At 46.2% G+C, this 23,753-nt stretch overlaps 1 protein-coding gene across 2 annotated transcripts in view; it reads left to right on the top strand.

The window, feature by feature from the left end:
* LOC137342718 (transcription factor HIVEP3-like) overlaps positions 1–23,753 on the top strand; it is a 382,091-nt gene that overhangs the window by 328,455 nt on the left and 29,883 nt on the right. For both annotated transcript variants that reach the window (XM_068006860.1, XM_068006859.1), the window contains exon 7: positions 14,698–14,873. In XM_068006860.1, coding sequence (XP_067862961.1) covers positions 14,698–14,873 — 176 coding nt within the window. The remainder of the gene's footprint in view (positions 1–14,697; positions 14,874–23,753) is intronic.

The following is a 23,753-nucleotide window of genomic DNA, read 5'->3' on the forward strand; positions in this document are numbered from 1 at the left end:
TGCAGAAGATGCCTTGAGCGCAAAAGTCTAGGCTGACACTCCCAGTGCAGTACTGAGGGAGTGCTGCACTGTCGGAGGTGCCGTCTTTCAAATGAGGCCCCGTCTGCCACCTCAGGTGGACATAAAAGATCCCATGGCGCGATTTTGAAGAAGAGCAGGGGAGTTCTTCACGGTGTCCTGGGGCCAATATTTATCCCTCAACCAACATCACAAAAAACAGATTATCTGGTTATTATCACAATGCTGTTTGTGGGATCTTGCTGTGCACAAATTGGCTGTCACGTTTCCTACATTACAACAGTGACTACACTTCAAAAGTACTTCATTGGCTGTAAAGCGCTTTGGGACGTCCTGAGGTCGTGGAAGGCGCTATATAAATGCAAGTCTTTCTTTCTCGGTGGAGGGAGGAAGGGTGGGGGAAAGTGAAAGGTAACATTTCTTAACCCTTTGAGAACTGAAGTAGCATTTTTTTTAAGCACACTTTGAAAAAATATTCATTGCTCTGCATTTTCCTTGTACTTTGCTCACGTAACAAATGTGTCATACGTACACACGGTTTGTTTTGTTTGTGTTTAGTGACCGACAGAACCTTTCTTTGTTATAACTCTTCCCTCCCCTCCCCTTCCCATCTGAAGGCGCTGACTCCTGCGGAGAAAGTTATGGGGAGATTCAATATCACGATCGGTTTTGATAGAGTAAATAAGGAGAAACTGTTTCCAGTGGCCGAAGGGTCGGTAACTCGAGGACGCAGATTTAAGGTGATCGGCAAAAGAACCAGAGGCGACATGAGGAAACATTTTTTTATGCAGCGAGTTGTTATGATGTGCTGACTGAAAGGGCGGTGGAAGCAGGTTCAATAGTGACTTTCAAAAGAGAATTAGATATATACTTGAAAAGGAAAAAATCGCAGGGCTATGGTGAAAAAGCAGGGGAGTGGGACTAATTGGATAGCTCTTTCAAAGCGATGGCACAGGCACGATGGGCCGAATGGCCGCCTGTGCTGTATGATTCTATAAACCACTCCTACATTGTGAGCTTGGCACAGTTGATAGCACTCTTCCCTCGAAGTGAAAAGGCGGTGGGTTCAAGTTCCACTCCAGAGACATGAGAGCATAATGTAGGCTGATGCTCAAATGCAGTACTGAGGGAGTGCTGCACTGTCGGAGGTGCCGTCTTTCGGATGAGACGTCAAACCGATGCCCCGTCCGCCCTCTCGGGTGAACGTAAAAGATCCCTTGGCGCTATTTCAAAGAAGAGCAGGGGAGTTCTCCCCGGTGTCCAGGCCAGTATTTATCCCTCAACCAACATCACTGAAACAGATGATCTGGTCATTATCACATTGCTGAATGTGGGATCTTGCTGTGCGCAAATTGGCTGCAGCATTTCCTACATCACAACGGTGACTGCACTTCAAAAATACTTCATTGGCTGTAACTTGCTTTGGAATGTCCTGAGGTTCTGAAAGGCGCTATATAAATGCAAATTCTTTCTTTTTCTTTTACAGCTTATAAATCCTGTGCCACACTTTATTTAGAATGAATGTGCTGTGTAGTGTAATATATTGTACAGTGTGAGAGATACCTACCTGTGTTCTGTTAGGAAAGTTAACATTGTGCTACAAGAGTCTTCATGGCTTCAGCCTGCCTTTTTATTTGTTTGCCCTTTTGCCTGCCTTTGTCAAGCTGCTTCTACTCATTAGTTTTAAAGAACATTAAAAAGACCTACTCGAGTATGTATCATAAAGAATAACAAGTAACTGGCAGTGTGTTTGAAGAGTTCGATCTATGTGATTTTGCAGTAATTCATAACCACCGCCCCCCACCCTCCCCCCCGTGGTTTATGATGTCACCAAAAACTGCTTGATTGAATTACTGCCTCACAACTTGCTGCCGGCCATTTATCATCCCTTGTGTAGAATGTACTTTCTAACACTTTCACAAAGCACAGCTGACGCAGTATAGACTCAGTAGCGTGACAGCTTTGATTTTTTTTCTTTGTATTTTATACTGCAATTCCTTGACACAGCGGGATGCATCAGCTCAAAGGGCAACTGATTTGGCAGAATGCAACAACCATGCAGGTTTCCACACTTAGCACATGTGGCGTAATTTACTGCCCGAGTAACTCGAACTCATGCTCGAAAAGCCTGCGAGGCTGTGAAAGTGCCAGTGTTGCAGCAGTGACGCATCACTTGCTGCAGCAAATCGTTTGCCCCTCTGCGGAACGTGAGGAAGCCGCTCGAGATGGTTCCTTTCCCTCCCTAACCCCCTCCGCCTCCCTCCATCTCCTCCTTTTAAGATGCTGCTTAAAACCCACCTTTTGGTCACCTGTCCTAACATCTCCTCGTGCTGCTCGGTGTCAAATTCTGTCGGATTATGCTCCTGTGAAGTGGTGTGCCATGGAGGGGAGGAAGGCAGGTCTAAGCCCCCACTTGCTGAGCCCACCATCTAACTGGGCTGTCTGGAGAACTGCCCAGAGGAGACCAGGCTTCTCGCCACAGTGGGAGGGGAAACGGCAATGAATTCTTTGGTCGTTTGCACTTTTGGAGTGAGCCAGTTGTTCCACAGTACAGAGATAAAAGGTAAAACAGAAATGTTCATTTGGAGCAGAGCACATTTGAAGCAAAAATCATAGCCAGCCTAAACCTCAGCAAATAATTCACTGAAGACCTTCACGGTGTACGGCCACCACATCTGCAAACGATTGTCTACAAATTAGTTTTTACCCTGTGGTAGAGTCAGCGAAGGGATAAATATCATCTGCCTCAGGGTAATCCCTGGTGTGTTTTATAAATAGTTCACTTTGTAATGCCAGTGTGGAGACACCAGACACATCCCAGTCTGTCAATAAACCGGTCAAAACAACCCTCGCTGTAATTGCCGCCTTCCTAGAAGTGCCCTTAGAAGCTTGTTGATAGAACAAAGCAGCCCTACAAAGAATTTCAGATGGTGAGGAATTTGGAAGCTGTCCGAGAAGGATAAGCAACAGCAATCTGAGATTAGCTTGACTCAGTGGGTCGCGCTCTCTCCTCCTGAGTCAGAAGGTCGTGGGCTCAAGTCCCACTCCAGAGACTTGAGTACAAAATCTAAGCTGACACTCCGGTGCAGTACTGAGGGAGTGCTGCACTGTCGGAGGTACCGTCTTTCGGATGAGACGTTAAACTGATACCTCGTCTGCCCTCTCAGGTGGACGTAGGAGATCCCACGGCATTATTTCGAAGAGGAGCAGGGGAGTTCTCTCCGGTGTCCTGGCCAATATTTATCCCTAATATCACTATTAAATTTTCTGGTCAGTGTCACATTGCTGTTTGTGGGACCTTGCTGTGCGCAAATTGGCTGTCACGTTACCAACATTACAACTCCCCTGCTCTTCTTCGAAATAGTGCCGTGGGATCTTCTACGTCCACCTGAGGGGGCAGACGATTTAACGGGTATCGGTTTAACGTCTCATCCGAAAGACGGCACCTCCGACAGTGCAGCACTCCCTCAGTACTGCACCGGAGTGTTAGCTTATATTTTGTACTCAAGTCTCTGGAGTGGGACTTGAACTCACAACCTTCTGACTCAAGAGGAGAGAGTGCTACCGACTGAGTCACTGAGCTACCACACTTCAAAAGTACTTAATTGGCTGTAAAGCGCTTTGGGACATCCTGAGGTCGTGAAAGGCGCTATATAGATGCAAGTTCTTTCATTCTTTCTTTGAAAAGAATAAAAGAATTGGTTGGGGATCCCCTTCATCAGAACCAAGTAAATGAGGCTGGTGCAAATCTCAGGGAGATCTGATGACTTATTTCGGATTCAGAATGGATGTAAAACGGCAGACCTTTGGCTCACGGTCTTTGCGAAATCAGATGGGGTTCTGCTGGGATTGTGGTGTAATCAAGGAGCATGGAATTAATGTATGGAGCCCACTTCCACAAGGGAAGCTTTATTAATTGCTGGAAAGATTGTTATTCTAAAAACCGTGTAGAATTTGTTGTGTGCAGTAGTGAGTGCTTTTTCTTGAAAGTGCATAGTCTTTGGGTAGGAAATGATTACTTGCAGATGGGCTTACTGTGAGAGTTTGTTTAAAAGCATTCCAGAGTTACAGGCCGACCATGTGGTAACTCTCTACGGCCTATCAGACAGCAAGCCTTACAACTACCGTATTTATTGGAATATAGGACGAGTTTGATTATTATTTTTATTTTTTGCCCAGTTTTCTTCCCCCCCCCCCCCTCACTCCTGAAGGCAGCAACTCCTGTTCGAGAACCAGTTCCACCAATGGCAGCCGCCTCATTTGGCTATTCTTCATTCTAGCAGGCCGTGACAGCTCGGGTTGCAGAATTTTTGGTTGGACGTATTCTTGGAGGTGTCATAACATGACCTCCTACCTCTAACCTCCCTTTCCTGCCCCCTATACTCCTGACATTGGTCGCCCAACAGGCCCGGAGCAAGGGAAGCCCAAGGTTTCCTTGTGGGGCTCCTGCCTCCTCCTAGCCCACAAGGAAACCTTATATATAAAAAAAACAAACGTAAAGGTACCTGGGCCTCTTCTGGCCACGATCCTGCCTGTCGCCGGCTGTCACTGGCACCGGGCGTTGCTGCCGCGATCGGCAGTTAAAATTGCGCCTGCTTCCGAATGACGTCATCGGACCCCGACGTTTACTAATGAGGAGCCTTCCTGCCGGACGGCCCTGACGTTGCCCAAAACCCGGCATTAAAAATGGCGGCAGGCATGACCGCGTAGGGAACGCAGGTGTGAAGCACCGACCGCCATTTTTACCAGCCACCCACCCCGTTCCCGCCAAGCGGACAGGGTTAAAATTGGCCCTGAGGTAAATCAGGGTATGGTGCTTCAGTGAGATGATTGGGAGGAGAGCTATTTGTGGGAAAAGGAAGGGAGGGAGACAGAGAGAGACCGCGCACGTGAAGGAGGAAATGGATATAAAATAACAAAAAATGCATATTCTTCTGTACAAGCCGCCTCCGATTTCGTCACAACTAACTACAACACAGGCAACAATAGACATTGATACAGCCCGTTAAATATTTAATGAAATGTGACCCTGTTGTGACTCAGTAATTTTGACGCTTTATTAGCCAATTCCAATAATTTAATGTGGATAAAGATGCATCTTGGAACTGTCAGCATTGGGATTGAGATTTATGATCAAAACGAATGAGACCGATTTGCAAACCGTTTTAAACAGATGGAGCAGTGTTTATTTTTAAGAGCGAGATACATCAAAATTCAGGGAAATTCCTCCCTGAATCCATAAGGAAATAAAAGAAAGAAAGACTTGCATTTGTACAGCACCTTTCATGACCTCAGGACATCCCAAGGCGCATTACAGCCAGTGAAGTATTTTTGGAGTGTAATCACTGCTGTTATGTAGGCAAACACAACAACCAATTTGAACACAGCAAACTGCAATGACCAGTTAATCTAGTTTGGTGGTGTTGGTTGAGGGAGGAATGTTGGGTAGGTCACTGGGATAACTCTGCTTTTGATAGCACCATGGGATCTTTTACATCCACTTGAACAGGCAGATGAGGCCTCGTTTAACATCTCATCCAACAGTGCAGCACTCCCTCAACACTGCACTGAAGTAGATGCTGCCAAGGAAGTAGGCAGAGCCCGTGGATTGTGGCTTTGTTTTTGTTTTAGCCATACTCACTTGAGGCGAACAACTCCATTTTAAAAAAAAAAGTATATAACCTTTTTTAAAGCGGATATTCTTTTTACAAACTGATGCTAACTGGAGGAATAGATCATTGCTATGATCTGGAATTCACTGCCTGAAAGGGCGGTGGAAGAAGATTCAATAATTACTGTCAAAAGGGAATTGGATAAATACTTGAAGGGGGAAAAATTTGCATGGCCGTGGGGAATTAGCAGGGGATGTGGGACTAATTGGATAGCTCTTTCAAAGAGCCAGTACAGGCACGATGGGTCGAATGGTCTCCGTCTGTGCTGTATCATTCTATGATTCTATAGACAGTGTCCGATTTGGCAACCTCTTCATCCCAGTCCAGCAGACGGAACAGCAGCCAAAGCAGACCCACAGTGTTGTTCTTGCGGCTCACACCAATTAAACATCATTAAAACTCAGCAACCACGCCAAAGGCAAAAATAGTTGTCCACGTTCCCTCATCTTTGTGCTCAGTTCTTGAGGAACAGAAAATTAATGAACAAGCGTTCAAATTCAGTGCAGCAGAGTAAGTAGATTTGATTGCAGTAAACCCCCAAGTGTAGGCCGAGAATGAAAAGCTGGACTCTAGGCCCCAGTACAAATCTAGCACTGTTACTTGCCAGACTCTCAAACGTGCAGAAGTTCATAAACCAATTTTTTTTTTTGTTTGATGTGTGTTTTGTGAGGGATCTTTGTGTTGGGAAGCTACAAATGGAATTAGAATTCCCTTCTCATTGTTCAGATTTCTAACAAATGCAAAAATACGACAAAATATCAACTTGAGATGAGTGACAAGGCCTTAGAGCATCACATGGGCTATATACTACTATCAATCATTATGCTATAATGGATCACAGACCAAAATGTGCATAGCTATAACACCAGGAAAGACTGAATAGGCTAGGGTTCTTTTCTCTGGAAAGGGGAAGGCTGATGGGTGACCTAAGGGATCTTTAAGGGTTTGGACAAGGTAGACATAGAGAAGATGTTTCTGCTTGTGCGAGAGTCCAAAACTAGGGACCATAAATATAAGTTAGTCACTAATAAATCTATTAAAGAATTCAGGATCAATTCCTTTGCCTGGAGTGTGGTTAGAATGTGGAACTTGCTTCCACATGGAGTAGTTGAGGCAAATAATATAGATGCCTTTAAGGGGAAGCTAGTTAAATAAATGAGAGAGAAAGGAATAGAAGGAAATGCAGATAGGGTTAGATGAAGTAGAGTGGGAGGAGGCTCGTTTGGAGCATAAATATGGCTCAGATCAGTTTGAGCTGAATCATAGAAGCACAGAAGGAGGCCATTCGGTTCATCGTGCCTGTGCCGGCTCTTTGAAAGAGCTATCCAATTAGTCCCGCTCCCCTGTTCTTTCCCCATAGCCCTGCACATTTTTCCATTTCAAGTATTTATCCAATTCCCTTTTGAAAGTTACGATTGAATCTGCTTCCACCGCCCTTTCTGGCAGCACATTCCAGATCAGAACAACTCGCTGCGTAAATTTTTTTTTTCCTCATCTCGCCTCTGGTTCTTTTTCCAATTTCCTTAATTCTCATGTCCTCTGGTTACCGACCTTTCTGCCACTGGAAACAGTTTCTTCTCAGTTACTCTGTCGAAACCCTTCATGATCTTGAAAGCTTCTATCAAATCTCCCCTTAACCCTCTCTGCTCTAAGGAAAACAATCCCAGCTTCTCCAGTCTCTCCGCGTAACTAAAGTCTTTCATCACTGGTACCATTCCAGAAAATCGCTTCTGCACCCTCTCTGAGGCCTTCCTAAAATGTGGTGTCCAGAATTGGCCACAATACTCCAGCTGGGGCCTAACCAATGTTTTATAAAGGTTTAGCATAACTTCCTTGCTTTTGTACTCTATGCTTCTATTTATAAAGCCAAGGATCCCGTATGCCTTTGAACAGCCTCATTGACTTGTGCTGCCACCTTCAAAGTTTTGTGTACGTGAACCCCCAGGTCTCTCTGTTCCAGCGCTTCCTTCAAAATTGTACCATTTAGTTTATATTGCCTCTCCTCAGTCTTCCGACCAGAATGTATCACATCACAATTCTCTGCGTTAAATTTCATCTGCCCTGTGTCTGCCCATTTCACCAGTCTGTCTATGTCCTCCTGAAGTCTGTTGCTATCGTCTCTGTTTACTACATTTGCAAACTTTGAAATTATGTACAGAATTTGAAAAATATATATTGGTTTGGTGTTGATTAATTTTATTAATTTAAACATTGAAGGCACTTAAGTTTGCTTTATCTCACAAGAAATCTACTATGCCATCACTTTCTTGACTCCGATTCTATCCCCCTCCCGGTCAGTGTTGCAGGTTGAACCAGATTATTTGCTACCTTGGTGCCTCTGAGCTGAGCTTCCGACCCCATATCCTCTGCATCACAAAGACCACCTTCTTCCACTTCTGTAACATCGCCCACCTCCTCCCTCTCCCTCTGCCTCAGCCCATCAGCTGCTGAAACTCCCCTCCACATCTTTGTCACCTCCAGACTCGACTATTCCAGTGCTCTTCTGACCGGCCTCCTGTCCTCCACCTTCTGTAAACTTCAGCTCATCCAAAGCTCTGCTGGCCATATCCCACACCAAGTTCTGATCACCCATCACTCCTGTTCTTGCTGACTTACATTGGCTCCTGGTTCCCCCAATATCTGCAATTTAAAACCTCATTATTATGTTTAAATCCTTTCATAGCCTTGCTCTTGCCTATCTACGTCATCCTCATCCAGCCCCCTCGGAACCTTCCGTTCATCTGAGTCTGGACTCTTCTCAATCTCCTCTCCCCCCCCCCCCCCCCCCCACTCTGCCATTTGCCCCACTATTGGCGGCCGCATCTAGACCCCACGCTCTGGAATTCCCTTCCTAAACCCCTGCACCTCCCTGTCCTTCTTTAAGACCCTCCTTCAAACCCACCTCTTTGACTAATCTATATCCTCCTAATATCTCCTCCTTTAGTCTCGGCATCCATTTTTTTCTGATTACACCTTGGTGAAGCACTATCAGATGTTTCTAACGTTAAAGGCGCTATATAAATGCAGGTTGTTGCTGTCCTTTTACTTTTTCTTTGGTACACGTTTCACTGTAACAATACTTGTTGTGGCAGATCTGTTATTCTGGTATAATTATATATTTTACATTGTGACAATGATTTCAATTTTGCCAAACTGGGGCCACTCCAGAACAAAAATTGTGTCTGAGTTTAGCTTCCCATTTCCGGCTTCCCGCTGTTGTTTCTGAGGTTGTATTGTGCTCCGTGGCAGCGTTGTTGAGTCTTAACTACTTAATGTATTGGTATCAAGTAAAGAACGTGGATTTTTATAGCGTCCTTCACAAACTTCAGGGCATCCCAAAGCGCCTCACAGCCAATGAAATACTTTTGCAACGTCGTAATGTCAAGGCAACGTGGTAACCAATTTGTACACAGCAAGGTCCCACGAACAGTTTGGCAAATGTCCTGAGAAGGCAGAAGGTTCCTCAGTTTAACGTCTCATCCAAAAGACACCGCAGCCCTCCCTCAGAACTGCACTGAAGTGTCAGCCTAGATTTTGTGCACAAGTCTCTAGAGTGGGTCTTGAACCCACGACCTTCTGACTCAGAGGCGAGAGTGCTACCCACTGAGCCAAGGCTGACGCCTGTAAATGGCTCTCCCCAGCAGATTAATATAGCCGCTAACATATCTATTTTAGGCAGTTTAACACCTCTGTTAAAATAACAGACAAAAGGTTTCTATACGAAGACTTCAATTATTTTCCAGGCTCGTGAACCTTGATGGGGTGTATACCCAACATATAGACCCTTCAATGGACATCCAAGGGAAAATTATATTTCAGTCTAACAGTGGTCCTAAGATGACTATTCCTTCCTTCATTTCTTATGCGAGAGAGTGACAATCAATTTTTTTTATTCGTAGATTGACTATTTTTGTTAAATAAAACAACTTCCGAGTATAACGCAGTACATTTCAATTTTCCATTCAATAACCGCTCCAAGTTTTCAGCAATACTAAGTTTCCTTCACTTTGCTGTGACTGTGTACTTAAGTACCAGCTGTAGATGTGTCTCGTACCATTTGTCTGGTTGTTTGCTGTTCTTTAAACCCTAGGCCTAATTAGTCTGGGATTCTTGAATTAGTGCCAAATGTGGAGAAGTTTCATTCTGTGGGACTCTTGTTCCTTCTGAGCTGCCAGTACTCCTCAAAGAGAGTCTTCAAATCATGGGTGGATTTGGAGCTTGGTTCATCAGAGGTGAACGATGGAGATTTCAGGGCTGATTTTACAAATATGCCCTACCAGTGGGGTGGCTCGGCCATGCATGTCAGGAACCGCGATTAATTAAAATTAGTGGCCAGAGGGTAGTAGCAATCTGCAACTCTCTTTTCCCCCAAAAGGCTGTGGATGCTGGAGGAGCTTTCAAGACTAAGATCAATAGATTTTAGGCAAGGGTGTCAAGGGATATGGAGCAAAGGTCGGAAAATGGAGTTGAGGTACAGATCAGCCATGATCTAATTGAATGGCGGAGCAGGCCCGAGGGGCTGAATGGCCTCCTCCTGTTCTTAATGTTGCCATGTTCCCTGACTTCTTGAAATGCGCTACCGGTGGATAAAGCTCCCGACGGTAGTGTTGAGCTGACTGGTCTCTTCTGTGTTGTAAGGTGCGGTACTGTGTGTGTATGCAGTAAAGTTGCAGGGTTAGAGTATCATACTGTGCCATAATATAATCCTGTGCAAGATATGATTCCGCTTCCATCAGAAATCCATTATCAGATGTATCCTCCTCCGAGCCTTGTGATGTCAGTGGGTAATGCCAGCGGAGAGTGGCTCAGATTATTGGACTATTGCATCTTCTTACCTTTCAAAAGTAATGTTCAATTCATTAAGTCCTTTTGAATCTTTACCAGGTGTGATGTTGATGCTGATACTGAATGATCTGAGGGCATTGCACAGCTGGGTGCGGTGGAGGGGGAGAAGGGGATTATTTTAAGTTGTGATTTTCTAGATAAAATGCATTTATGTAATAGATAAGATTGCGTTTGAATTTCCAAGGTCTTCAAAATGGAATCAATGAAAATATTTTCGGTACAATTGAGTCCTGCGAGATAGATTGCAATAGTCTTTTCTGATCCAAGACTCTGTGACCTCGCCCGAGGCTGCGTGCGCTCCCCAAGGTGTTTTGAGCTTAACCAAGACTTTGTGAGCATACCCATGGTATAAGCTTTGTGAGCTTATCCAAGGTTGAGCTTCTCCGAGGCTCTGTCACCTGTCTTTCCCCTTTAACATCAGTCTCAAAAAGAAATTGGGAACAGTCATTGGTGAGTTCTGGGGGCTGTGTGTGAGCCAGCTCTGCTGTTTTTGCTAAAGACATATCCCGAATGTGAAGCAACACATTTAGGGTTAAGTTTAGCTGTGTGATGAGACTCTGGGTTCAGGCCAGAGATTTACCACACAGTGATGTCCCGAAACAGGCTGCTCTCCCACACCGCATAGTGACTGATTTCAGAGTGGCGCTGGGGGAGACCCAGAATCATTTCTGCCCAGCTCTCAGTACTGGGAGATGCAAAGAAAAAATGGAAGAAAATACCTTCACAAGACGGAACCTCCGGCAAAATAAAACCCCTCGTGTATCTGCTGTCGTGTAGAAGGGAGATATAAATATGCCGGCAGTGTTTTTAAAAAGAGCCTGCATTGAATTTGTTAGCTGCAGTTAATCCTGCGTGACAGTAGGGATTGGACACTTAAGGGGGTAATTTTAACCTAACCCGCCCGTCAGAAAACTGACGGGATCGGGTGTGACGCTGGTTTTACCCCGCGCCCCGATTTTACTCTCCGTTGAAGTCACTGGAGAGTGATATTGGACGAGGTGTAAAACCAGCATCCCTCCCGATCCCATGGGTTTCCCGCCCGGCGAGTTAGGTTAAAATTACACCCCCCCCCCCCCCCCCGCCCAAGGCCTCCTGATTGCAATTCTGCTGAAAAATGCTTGTATGTGGACATCTGGTGAGGACAGGATCAGGGTCGGCTGGGATGTGCCCCTGTAACTGAATAGTCCTGTGATGTTCGCTGCCCAACCGCGCACAGCCAGCCCTGCCATTTAGAGGGTTGGCTTCATCCAATGAAGTGTGCGTACCCCAGTATACGCCTTCAGGAGGGGACATTCCTTCAATTTGTGTGTGTCCTTTCCCTAACATCGAGCTCATTGGCACCAATCCTTTTTACGGTCTTACTTTTTTGCCTGACTCTCCGCAAATGATGATTTGTGATCATTGTTAATGATGACCCTCTTAAGCTGCCCACCATCCGGCATGTCTGGTCCATTGAAACAGATGAATAACGACTTCCCCCTGCCCCCCTCCCACCATAGTTCAGTTGCTAAAGCAACTGTGCAGTACTGGGCCAAGTAGATCAGTGATGGATTAGACTGCCAACAAATTACATGGACTCGCACATGAACAATAACCGTCGAGCAACATAGAGGAGGGTTTGGAGTGCCGTGTTCAGAAAAGGAGAGGATTTAGGGGGAAAAAAGGCAAATGAATGAGATTGCTTAAACAACAAATAAATTACCCAACCTCCTCCCACACCCAATTAAAAAAATATAAATACCCCACACAAGGGTTAAATACTCTCTCAATATATCTCCATACTAAAATTCCCCTTTAACTTGGGTCAGGAGAGCCTTACAAAACAGTTCAGGGTGAAGTATGTTGGAAATGCTTGCAGCTCAGTTGACAATACTCACTCTGTTGCCAGTTAAAACAGTCACTGTCTGCCGATGCATATCTAATTTGCTGACTCAAAAACAGAGCACTGATACAGATGGTGTGTGGTTGCAGATACAGTACTGTAGGACTGTAAAACCCCCTTTGTACAGCCCAGAGCTAAAATAAAGAACCTTGTGTCATTGCGTTTGTTTGTCTGATGCAAATGATATGAAAATATTAGAACTGCAACCCAAGAGAAAATGGCTTCAAGTTTGCATCTGTTACCCCTGTGGACCAGTAAGATCTCATTCAAGAAAGATTTTAACATTTAAGATAACACCGTAGAGTTCCGGCTCAAAGCCCGAAGACGCACGTGACTGGAAAGAGGGAGCTATTTCAGGAAACGTTCACTAGTTTCACAAGCAGTACTTCTGACTGCACCGTAAGTTGTTTGGGTAGAAAACTCGTTGCCAACTCTGGTCAGACGTATTCCTGGAGGTTTCATCACTTTACCTCCTGCCTCCAACCGCCCCGCCCCCACACTCTCGCCATTGGTCACCCGTCACATCCATCCTCGAGATGCACCACCTTCCCACGGCCAATCGAAAAGTGAACAGACTCAATTGGATGATTCTTGACTGTCAGTCAAACAGCCTTTTTTTTCCCCATGTCCAATATTTTTTAGAACTAGTGAACAAAAGTGTTCAAAGAAAATGTTTTTTTAAGAACATCAGTTTTTATTTAATGCCCCTATGATTTTTCCCCTGGGTGTTGCTCGCGGCAGTGTTCAGGAGATTCGTCTTTAATTCCTGGAGGCTCCAGGGCAATCCTGGAGGGTTGGCAACCCAAGTTTCATCCCCCACCCCCACCCGCTATCATCTTTGGAAAAGAAAAGTGCCCAGGTTAAACTCAAACGAAAGTGTCCCGAACATCTGCTCGCCATGTCCGGGGCCATGTTGCAATTCCAGCAGGGGACTAAAATCTGAATCAACAAATTCTCTTTTTATTTTTGTGAACACTTGTAAAAGTTTACGAGATGAATAAAGTCAAAATAAACTCTGGTGAGAAAGACAGCATCTGGGCGAAAACGCTTCAAGTCCAACAGAGCTGCCAGAGAACGGTCATTTGCCGCGAGATTTATGTCATTTTCAACACCCAGATCGCACGGTAATTTAGTGCCTGACATGTTAGTTCTGTGGCTGTTAAATTAATGGTATGCGCTGCCCCTTTGCAGTGGTTGGCGACATAGTACAGTGCACCAAACGCTGGGTTTAGCGGTCACTCCCCACCCACCCCCCCCTCACCAAAGCCGACCAGATTTGGTTTCAGTCAGTTGGATTCTTTTGAGGAGGTTTTCTGTCTGACTAAGAATCATGGCTGCTCCCCAGCTGGAAAGTGCGTGTGTGTTTGGGTCGGTCTGTCTGTCTGTGTGTGTGTCTGTCTGTCTGTGTGTGTGTGTGTGTGTGTGTGTGCGTGCGTGCGCGTGTTTGCATGTACACATCGCTCGAGGAGAGAATTGCGTTGCTTCCCCCAAGGGGCTGCTGCAGCCATCGAACTAGCTGAATTGAAGGGCCTGTAGCTGACAGGAGAAGTGAGGAAATTTAAAAAAAATTAAAGGAAAGAATTGGAATTGATAACATATATGTGAGATTTTTTTTTGTTAATGTGATGTACAAATCTGAGCATTTCTCCTGCAAAAAAAAATCAACAATTCCTTGAAAAAATTCCCACATCGTTCTAACCAGCTTGTAGCACTGACTATATCGATACGTGTTTTCACGTTTTACTAATAAATATGTACTATTTACTGTGTGTTCTTCACAACCTAAGTGGCTTTCACCAACGACATGAAGACAGAAAATCAGCAAGGGGCAAGCGAGAAGGGGCAGGGGGGAGGGAAGGCAGAAGGTGACAGATAATTGTTTAACACAAGTGTAACTCTACGGAGAGAGGAGGGATAGTCCCACCAGGGTTTAAGTTGGATGCTGCCGTTGTATTGGCTGGAAGTCGAGCTTTTTTTTTCTTTCAAATGAAAGCTCTACCCTGGGCAGCTAGTGCCAATATAACTCCAGGCTCGGTCCATAGCCAGTTTTCCTTTTTCATAACAGTAAATGTACCATATAAACTGGACTTTTTTTTTTACTGTCCATCACAGTCTTATTTTAACCTCCTTCACCTTTAGTGGTGTGATACTTCTTTGAAGTTCCTTACCCTACAATGTGTCTCTTGTTTCCTGCCTCCTTCTCTCCCCTGCCGTTAGCCTCTTTTGAGTTTTCTCGGTAAGGTTCATTAACTCTTGTATTTTTGTATATTGTTTTTGTAGGTATAAGTCCAACGAAGATTATGTTTATGTGCGAGGGCGGGGAAGGGGAAAGTATGTGTGCGAGGAATGTGGAATTCGCTGCAAGAAACCCAGCATGCTGAAGAAACACATTCGCACACACACAGACCTCCGGCCATACGTCTGCAACTATTGTAACTTTGCCTTCAAAACCAAAGGTGAGAAAGTCTTTCCTCTTTCTATCGCCTCAAAATCTGGAATCAAACCCCCTCCCCTCCCCGCTCCCCCGCCCCCCCGCCACCGTCTCGAGGGCTGCCACAGCACTTCTGACCCCGGGTTGACCTACGCCGCGGAAATGGTTGAGGGGTGAACGTGTGCGTGGTGTGGCTGTCAGCCACACAGAGCAACCAGTTCCAGGTCCAATCTGCGGCTGGTGTCGAGGTAGCTGATCTCCGCTAGGATTGCAGTAGAGGTGCCACAGATGGCATCGGTGCCCCCTGCGGGTTTAGGGAGTGCGGGAGTGGAATCCAGTCCTGTTTCCAATCACCACAACGACGACAGCTTGCATTTATACAGCGCCTTTAGCGTAATAAAACGTCCCAAGGTGCTTCACGAGAACGATTATCAAACAAAATTTGACACCGAGCCACATAAGGGAATTTTTAGGACAGGTGACCAAAAGCTCGGTCAAAGAGGTAGGTTTTAAGGAGCATTTTAAAGGTGGAGAGGTTTAGGGAAGGAATTCCAGCGCTAAGGGCCTAGGCAGCTAAAGGCACGGCCGCCCATGGTGGAGCGATTAAAATCGGGGATGCGCAAGAGGCCCGAATTGGAGGAGCGCAGAGATCTCCTCCCCACCCCCACTAGAAAGTAAGGACATTGGGTGAAGACAGGATCAGGCTTGGCGATGGAGCCTCCCACATGGTTGAGTGACCGTGCCAACTCTCGCTGTCCAAGTTCGCATCTCTGGCGAGGTACCTGAAGGTGTCCCTACGGAACCACACCTCAACATGAGGCAGCACCTTGAGCAGGAGAAGAAAGAGGAGAAAACTGGAGGGCCCAGTCTGGTTTCAGTTTTTTGCTTTTTCTTACTGCGACCCTGAATTGGATTCAAACAAAATCACACCCAAGGCTAATTATTTTTAATTTTTTTTACCTCAATGTCCTGAGCTAACAGTTTGGCAGATTTAGGATGGATAAATTCAAGGAAGTTAGTGGAGGATGTGATGTTGAAGCTGTGTCGATTAAGTCCTTCAGAAAGGAACTGGATAACTTTCTGGGATTGGGGGTTATGAGACAATCACAGGCTGAGAACGGTAAATATTCCGCAGCACAAGAAGGTCGTCGCGTTGCAGAGAGACCATGCCAGGTTTTGTGTGACAGGCCCTACTTGTAACAATTGCAGATCAGTGGACTTGTTTTGAAAATGACTGAGACTCCCCTATCTTAATAGCCCAGTAGGTCCATTAGATCTTGATTAGGGCTTGAGGTAGCTGCAATCAAGGCAGCATTTGACCGAGTGTGGCACCAAGGAGCCCTAGTAAAATTGAAGTCAATGGGAATCAGGGGGAAAACTCTCCAGTGGCTGGAGTCATACATAACACAAAGGAAGATGGTAGTGGTTGTTGGAGGCCAATCATCTCAGCCCCAGGACATTGTTGCAGGAGTTCCTCAGGGCAGTGTCCTTGGCCCAACCATCTTCAGCTGCTTCATCAATGACCTTCCCTCCATCATAAGGTCAGAAATGGGAATGTTCGCTGATGATTGCACAGTGTTCAGTTCCATTTGCAACCCCTCAGATAATGAAGCAGCCCGTGCCCGCATGCAGCAAAACCTGGACAACATCCAGGCTTGGGCTGATAAGTGGCAAGTAACATTCATGCCAGACAAGTGCCAGGCAATGACTACCTCCAACAAGAGAGAGTCTAACCACCTCCCCTTGACATTCAACGGCATAACCATCACCGAATCCCCCACTATCAGCGTCCTGGGGGTCACCATTGGTCCAGTTAAGTTTCTGGTCAATCATATAAATACTGTGGCTACAAGAGCAGATCAGAGGCTGGGTATTCTGCGGCGAGTGACTCACCTCCTGACTCCCCAAAGCCTTTCCACCATCTACAAGGCACAAGTCAGGAGTGTATCTGAATACTCTCCACTTGCCTGGATGAGTGCAGCTCCAACAACACTCAAGAAGCTCGACACCATCCAGGACAAAGCTGCCCGCTTGATTGGCACCCCAGCCACCACCCTAAACATTCACTCCCTTCACCACCGGCGCACCGTGGCTGCAGTGTGTACCATCTACGGGATGCACTGCAGCAACTCGCCAAGGCTTCTTCGATAGCACCTCCCAAACCCACGACCTCTACCACCTAGAAGGACAAGGGCAGCAGGCACATGGGAACAACACCACCTGCACGTTCCCCTCCAAGTCACACACCATCCCGACTTGGAAATATATCGCCATTCCTTCATCATCGTTGGGTCAAAATCCTGGAACTCCCTACCTAACAGCACTGTGGGAGAACTTTCACCACACAGACTGCAGCGGTTCAAGAAGGCGGCTCACCACCACCTTCTCAAGGGCATTTAGGGATGGGCAATAAATGCCGGCCTCGCCAGCGACGCCCACATCCCATGAACGAATAAAAAAAATCATTCAACCCATGATCACAATTGACCATCCACTAAAGTAGCTGGGAGCTAACTATTATCTCTTAAAGAAAAAGCTTGCATTTCTATACCAAAGCGCTTTTACAGCCAATGAAGTACTTTTGAAGTGTAGTCAATGTTGTAATGTAGGAAACGTGGCAGCCAATTTGCACACAGCAAACAACAGTGTGATAATGACCAGATAATCTGATTTTAGGTGTTGTTTGAGGGATTTGGCTGGGACACCGGGGATAACTCCCCTGCTCTTCTTCGAAATAGTGCCATGGGATCTTTAACGTCTCATCCGAAAGACGGCACCTCCAACAGTGCAGCACTCCCTCAGTACTGCACTGGGAGTGTCAGCCTGGATTTTGTGATGAAGGGGGAAATTTGAAGAGGGGGGGGGTGGTCGGTGGGGTGGGGTTCAACTGCGAACGCTCCGACTTCCGTTTTAACCGCGGCTGGTTTGGGGGCGTTCGAGTAAGCAGCTCTGGAGAGGCGGGTCTGGAATTATAATACGTAAATGAGGCTCCCATCCTGATATTTATGGCAGCGATTTAAATTTAACGCTGTCTGGCCGGGTTTCCCAGTGCTCGGGAAACCCAGCAGCTGAAGGGAGGCGGGAGCTGCCGGATCCTGCAGGTAATTGCTTTTCAGAGCACTGAAGGTGGGCCAGGAGGAGCAGGAGTGCTTCTGGCCACCTACCACCTCCCACTAAACCCGCAGTGTCTCCCGGTCCCCCCCCTCCCTCCCCATTGGCAGTCCAGCCTCCACCAACTCGCGATGTTTCCCAGTTGCTTCTGCCGCTGGCTTTCCCGCCGGACAGCCCACTCACCTGTCAATCTAACCGGCTGCCAGGCGGGAAACAGAGTTTAAAAAAAAAAGATTAATGAGGACCCGCCGTTAAATTGATCAGGGCCTCCGCCTTCCTGGCATTTCCCCCCTCCCAAAATACGTTCCCTCCCCACCTCCCTGTAAATATTGGGGCCCGAATCTCTGGAGTGGGGCTTGAACCCATGACCTTCTGACTCAGAAGCGAGAGGGCTGCTCACTGAGCCAGAGCTGCCATACAAACCCCCCAGCCCCCCTCCACCTTGCCTGGTTCAGGGTTTGATAATCCCAGCTCATGAGCAGCGCTGCTGTCTGAGGTTTGCGTAGCTGGGCTGCCAGGGGGGAATTGTGTCGTGCCATAAAGCAATAAATTGAAAACCTAGCATTATATATTTAAAAGTAAATATTGAGTTTCCAGTTGATAGTCCTTTTTGGAATACTTGGCAGGCTGGAAGCGAGATCCAAACAGATGTTTCAGGGAATTTGGTCTTTAACCTGAAGGCTCTTCCTGTTCCAATATAAGGTATTTCATACTGTTTTGTTAACTGAGAGGCCCACCTGCCCTTTCTAGAGAAGTCATTTTCTTTGGCAGTTCTGTCGGTCTTGCGGGTGGTACATACGGAGGAACTGCCAGCCTCTGATGATTTGTATATTCCCAGAAATTAGCACGAATTCTTAGCTTTTGCATAACTCTCTCATAACTGCAGGCTTCCATCTTGGTTGCTGCAGGAGAGCCTCTCGCTACATTCGCAGATGATTGTGTCACTGCCATCCATCTCTTTCCCCCTGCCACCCACCCCTCCTCTCCCCCCGGTTGATATATTTTGCTGTGTATGTCGGGGAACAAACGTACAGTTAAGCGGCTGCAGTTCTGGTGACAGCATGAACCATGAGAGGAGAGAAAGAAAGAACAAACTTGCATTTATATAGCGCCTTTCACAACCTCAGGACGTCCCAAAGCGCTTTACTGCCAATGAAGTACTTTTGAGGTGTACTCACTGTTGTAATGCAGGAAATGCGGCAGCCAATTTGTGCACAGCAAGCTCCCACAAACAGCAATGTGATAATGACCAGATAGTCTACTTTAGTGATGAAGGTTGAGGGATAAATATTGGCCAGGACACTGGGGAGAACTCCCCTGGTCGTCTTCGTACTCATGGCTATGGGATCTTTTACGCCCACCTGAGAGGGCAGACGGGGCTTCGGTTTAACGTCACATCCGAAAGACGGCACCTTCGATGGTGCAGTGCTCCATCAGGTACTGGCACCGGGAGTGTCAGCCTAGATTTTGTGCTCAAGTCTTGGGAGTGGGGTTTGAACCCACGACCTTCTGACCCAGGGGCGAGAGTGCCACCAAGCGGACACACAAGCTTGAGCGTGTTTCTGAATGTCATTCGCAGACCCTGAGATCTAGTGACAGGCTTTAAAAGTGCTTTGATTGCTCCAGCACCGAAATCGCTGAGCCCCCACTAGGCTTTCTTGCCCAGCCCAGCGGTATCATCAATTCTGCCAGGCTTGCTCGCGGTTGGCACCAGCTATGTGCCGGGAGCCAGCAGAACTGGCACAGCGCCAAACACAATATAAAAGGTTGCTTGATTAATTCGCGGGCAACTATTTTCCACACATTAATCAGCTGTTACATCTTAACTACAGCACAGAAACAGGCCATTCAACCCAACTGGTCTATGCCGGTGTTTATGCTCCACACGAGCCTCCTCCATCCCAATTTATCTCACCCTATCAGGATATCCTTCTATTCCTTTCTCCCTCATGTGTTTATCTAGCTTCCCCTTAAATGCATCTATGCTTTTCACCTCAACTATTCCTTGTGGTAGCAAGTTCCACATTCTCACCGCTCTTTAGGTAAAGAAGTTTCTCCTGAATTCCCTATTGGATTTATTAGCGACTATTTTATATTGATGACCCCGAGTTTTGGTCTTCCCCACAAGTGGAAACATTTTCTCTACGTCCACCTTACCAAACCCTTTCATTATCTTGAAGACCTCAATCAGGTCACCCCTCAGCCTTCTCCTTTCTAGAGAAAAGAGCCCCAGCCTGTTCAGCCTTTCCTGATATAACCTGTTTACCTGTGTCTTTATGCTGCAGGTTGGGGTTTGGGACCAGTGCTTGCAAAGTGCAACCCACGTGGGTTGCCAGCTCCTGCAGTGGGTGCATGTGTGTCTGCTCACCTCCCATCTGAATGCAAATTAAATTTTTTATGGTTGGAGAGAGGGGGCACTGGTTGTTCTACAGCAGGTGCCCACTCCAAGCGGAGGAGACTAATTCTCGCGGGAGGCCTACGTTTGCATCCCTAAAGGCGTGTTGCGTCCTCCTTTTTCTCGTTTGCACCCCCTCTCCTCCACCTCCCTCTCCTCCACCTTCAGTGTTCAGACCCTTCCGTCGCCCTTGGCCCAGGCTCTGGAACACCATCCCTAAATCTCTCGGCCGCCTTCCCTTTCTCTCTCTCTCCCTCCTACTTCTTTGACCATGTCTTTGGTCACCTCCCCTCAAAATCGTCGTCCGCTCCTGCTCGCTGTGCATTATTCACTTCTGCGAAGCACCTTGGGATATCTTGCTAAGTTAAAAGTACTATAAAAAATGTAAACAATTTTACAACACCAAGTTATAGTCCAGCAATTTTATTTTAAATTCACAAGCTTTCGGAGACTTCCTCCTTCCTCAGGTAAATGTTCAGGAGCTCCTTGAAGCCTACGCATTTAAGGCTTCAAGGAGCTCCTGAACATTTACCTGAGGAAGGAGGAAGTCTCCGAAAGCTTGTGAATTTAAAATAAAATTGCTGGACTATAACTTGGTGTCGTAAAATTGTTTACAATTGTCAACCCCAGTCCATCACCGGCATCTCCACATCATAAAAAATGTAAACCAAGGGTAGCGAATACACATTTGATGCAGGAAAATTCCCTTTGATCACTGAAATCGTAAGTGCATTCTTTCAGAGCCCTGTTACCAGTTTTATTGGAAGCAACAAACTGGAAGTCCCGCTATGTTCACAAGGTCACTTACGCACCACAACCAGGAGAAAACTACAAAGGTGCACTACACGTTTTACAAAGTTGCAAAGCCGAAAGGCATCAGGTTGAGGAAAATTGCGTCGTACAAGGCCTGTGAATATCTTCCCAACTATGAGGAAAGACTGAACAGGCTTGGGGCTCTTTTCTCTAGAAAAAAGACTGAGGGGTGACCTGATAGAGGTCTTTAAAATTGATGTAGAAAAGATGTTTCCAATCTTGGGGGAGACCTAATCTAGGAGGCCATAAATACAAGATAATCACTAATGAATCCAATAGGGAATTCAGGAGAAACTTCTTTACCCAGAGAGTGGTGAGAATGTGGAACTCGCTACCACAAGGAGTAGTTGAGGTGAATAGCATGGATGCATTTAAGGGGAAGCTGGATAAACACACGAGGGAGAAAGGAATAGAAGGATATGTTGACAGGCTGAGATGAAGTAGGGTGGGAGGAGGCTCGTGTGGAGCATAAACACCGGCATAGACCAGTTGGGCCGAATGGCCTGTTTCTGTGCTGTACAATTCGATGTAATATTCTTCATACTGCTGTGTGCTACGTTCCCTGAACCATTGTCTGTGAGATTGAGTCATTGTGTGGGATGTATAGCGTCATGTCTATCGTGGCCTGCAGCATTAAGTTTTCTTCCTCATTCGGTGGGGTAGATCTTGACTTTGTGCCACAGTGTAAAACGGGTCGGCAGTAGCGAGCCGGCAGCTCGTTTTACGTCTCTCCTAGTCAGTATGATAATATACTCTGCCAATTTCCTGCTAACCAGTTTCAGATTATTTCTCAGAAATTTATGTTCACAGCTGTCCAGCACTTTCCCCATCCCAATCCTGAGCCATACAAACCAGAAAGATCCCAAAATTCAATCCCCAACATGTGCTGTGTTCACTGATCTCAGCTGAGAGAGCTGCAATGGACCGCTACACTCCTGGACTAGGGAGGAGGGGGGAATCAGGCAGAGTTCCTGCTCTTGATAACTGTGTTGGAAAGAACATTGGGTGGGGATAGAATCAGGCTTGGATGTGATGCACCCAGTGACTAAAGGCCCTGATGATGCAACCCATGGTCGACTGGAATGCCGACAGTTATTGTCCAGGCTCTTTCATCTTTAAAGAGTGACAGATCCCCAGGACCAGATGGTTTCCATCCCAGGGTTTTAAAGGAAGTAGGTGAGCACATTGCAGATGCCCTAACTATAATCTTCCAAAGTTCTCTAGATTCAGGAACTGTCCCTCTGGATTGGAAAATTGCACATGTCACTCCACTTTTTAAGAAAGGAGAGAGAGGGAAACCAGGGAATTATAGACCAGTTAGCCTGACATTTGTTGTGGGGAAAATGCTGGAGTCTATAATTTTTAGTTAGTCAGAGAGAGCCAGCATGGATTTGTGAAAGGTAGGTCGTGCCTGACAAACCCGATTGAATTTTTTGAAGAAGTGACTAAAGTAGTGGACAGGGGAATGTCAATGGATGTTATTTATATGGATTTCCAGAGGGCATTTGATAAGGTCCCACGTAAGAGACTGTTAGCTAAGATAGAAGCCCATGGAATCGAGGGAAAAGTACGGACTTGGTTAGGAAGTTGGCTGAGTGAAAGGCGACAGAGAATAGGGTTAATGGGTAAGTATTCACATTGGCAGGATGTGACTAGTGGAGTCCCGCAGGGATCTGTCTTGGGGCCTCAATTATTCACAATATTTATTAACGACTTAGATGAAGGCATAGAAAGTCTCGTATCTAAGTTTGCCGATGACACAAAGATTGGTGGCATTGTAAGCAGTGTAGATGAAAACATAAAATTACATAGTGATGTAGATAGATTAGGTGAATGGGCAAAACTGTGGCAAATGGAATTCAGTGTAGACAAATGTGAGGTCATCTACTTTGGATCAAAAAAGGATAGAACAGGGTACTTTCTAAATGGTAAAAAGTTAAAAACAGTGGATGTCCAAAGGGACTTAGGGGTTCAGGTACATAGATCATTGAAGTGTCATGAACAGGTGCAGAAAATAATCAAGAAGGCTAATGGAATGCTGGTCTTTATATCTGGAGGACTGGAGTACAAGGGGGCAGAGGTTATGCTGCAGCTATACAAAACTCTGGTTAGACCGCACCTGGAGTACTGTGAGCAGTTCTGGGCACCGCACCTTTGGAAGGATAATGGCCTTGGAGGGAGTGCAGCGTAGGTTTACTGGAATGATACCCAGACTTCAAGGGTTAAGTTACGAGGAGAGATTACACAAATTGGGGTTGTGTTCTCTGGAGTTTCGAAGGTTGAGGGGTGATCTGATAGGGTGGATAGAGAGAAACTATTTCCGCTGGTTGGAGATTCTAGGAGTAGGGGGCACAGTCTAAAAATTAGAGCCAGACCTTTAAGGAGTGAGATTTGAAAACATTTCTACACACAAAGGGTGGTAGAAGTTTGGAACTCTCTTCCGCAAACAGCAATTGATACCAGCTCAATTGCTAAATTTAAATCTGAGATAGATAGGTTTTTGGCAATCAAAGGTATTAAGGGATATGGGCCAAAGGCAGGTATATGGAGTTAGATCACAGATCAGCCATGATCTTATCAAATGGC

Source organism: Heptranchias perlo, chromosome 26 (genome assembly GCF_035084215.1).
Source record: "Heptranchias perlo isolate sHepPer1 chromosome 26, sHepPer1.hap1, whole genome shotgun sequence".
Taxonomy (NCBI): domain Eukaryota; kingdom Metazoa; phylum Chordata; class Chondrichthyes; order Hexanchiformes; family Hexanchidae; genus Heptranchias; species Heptranchias perlo.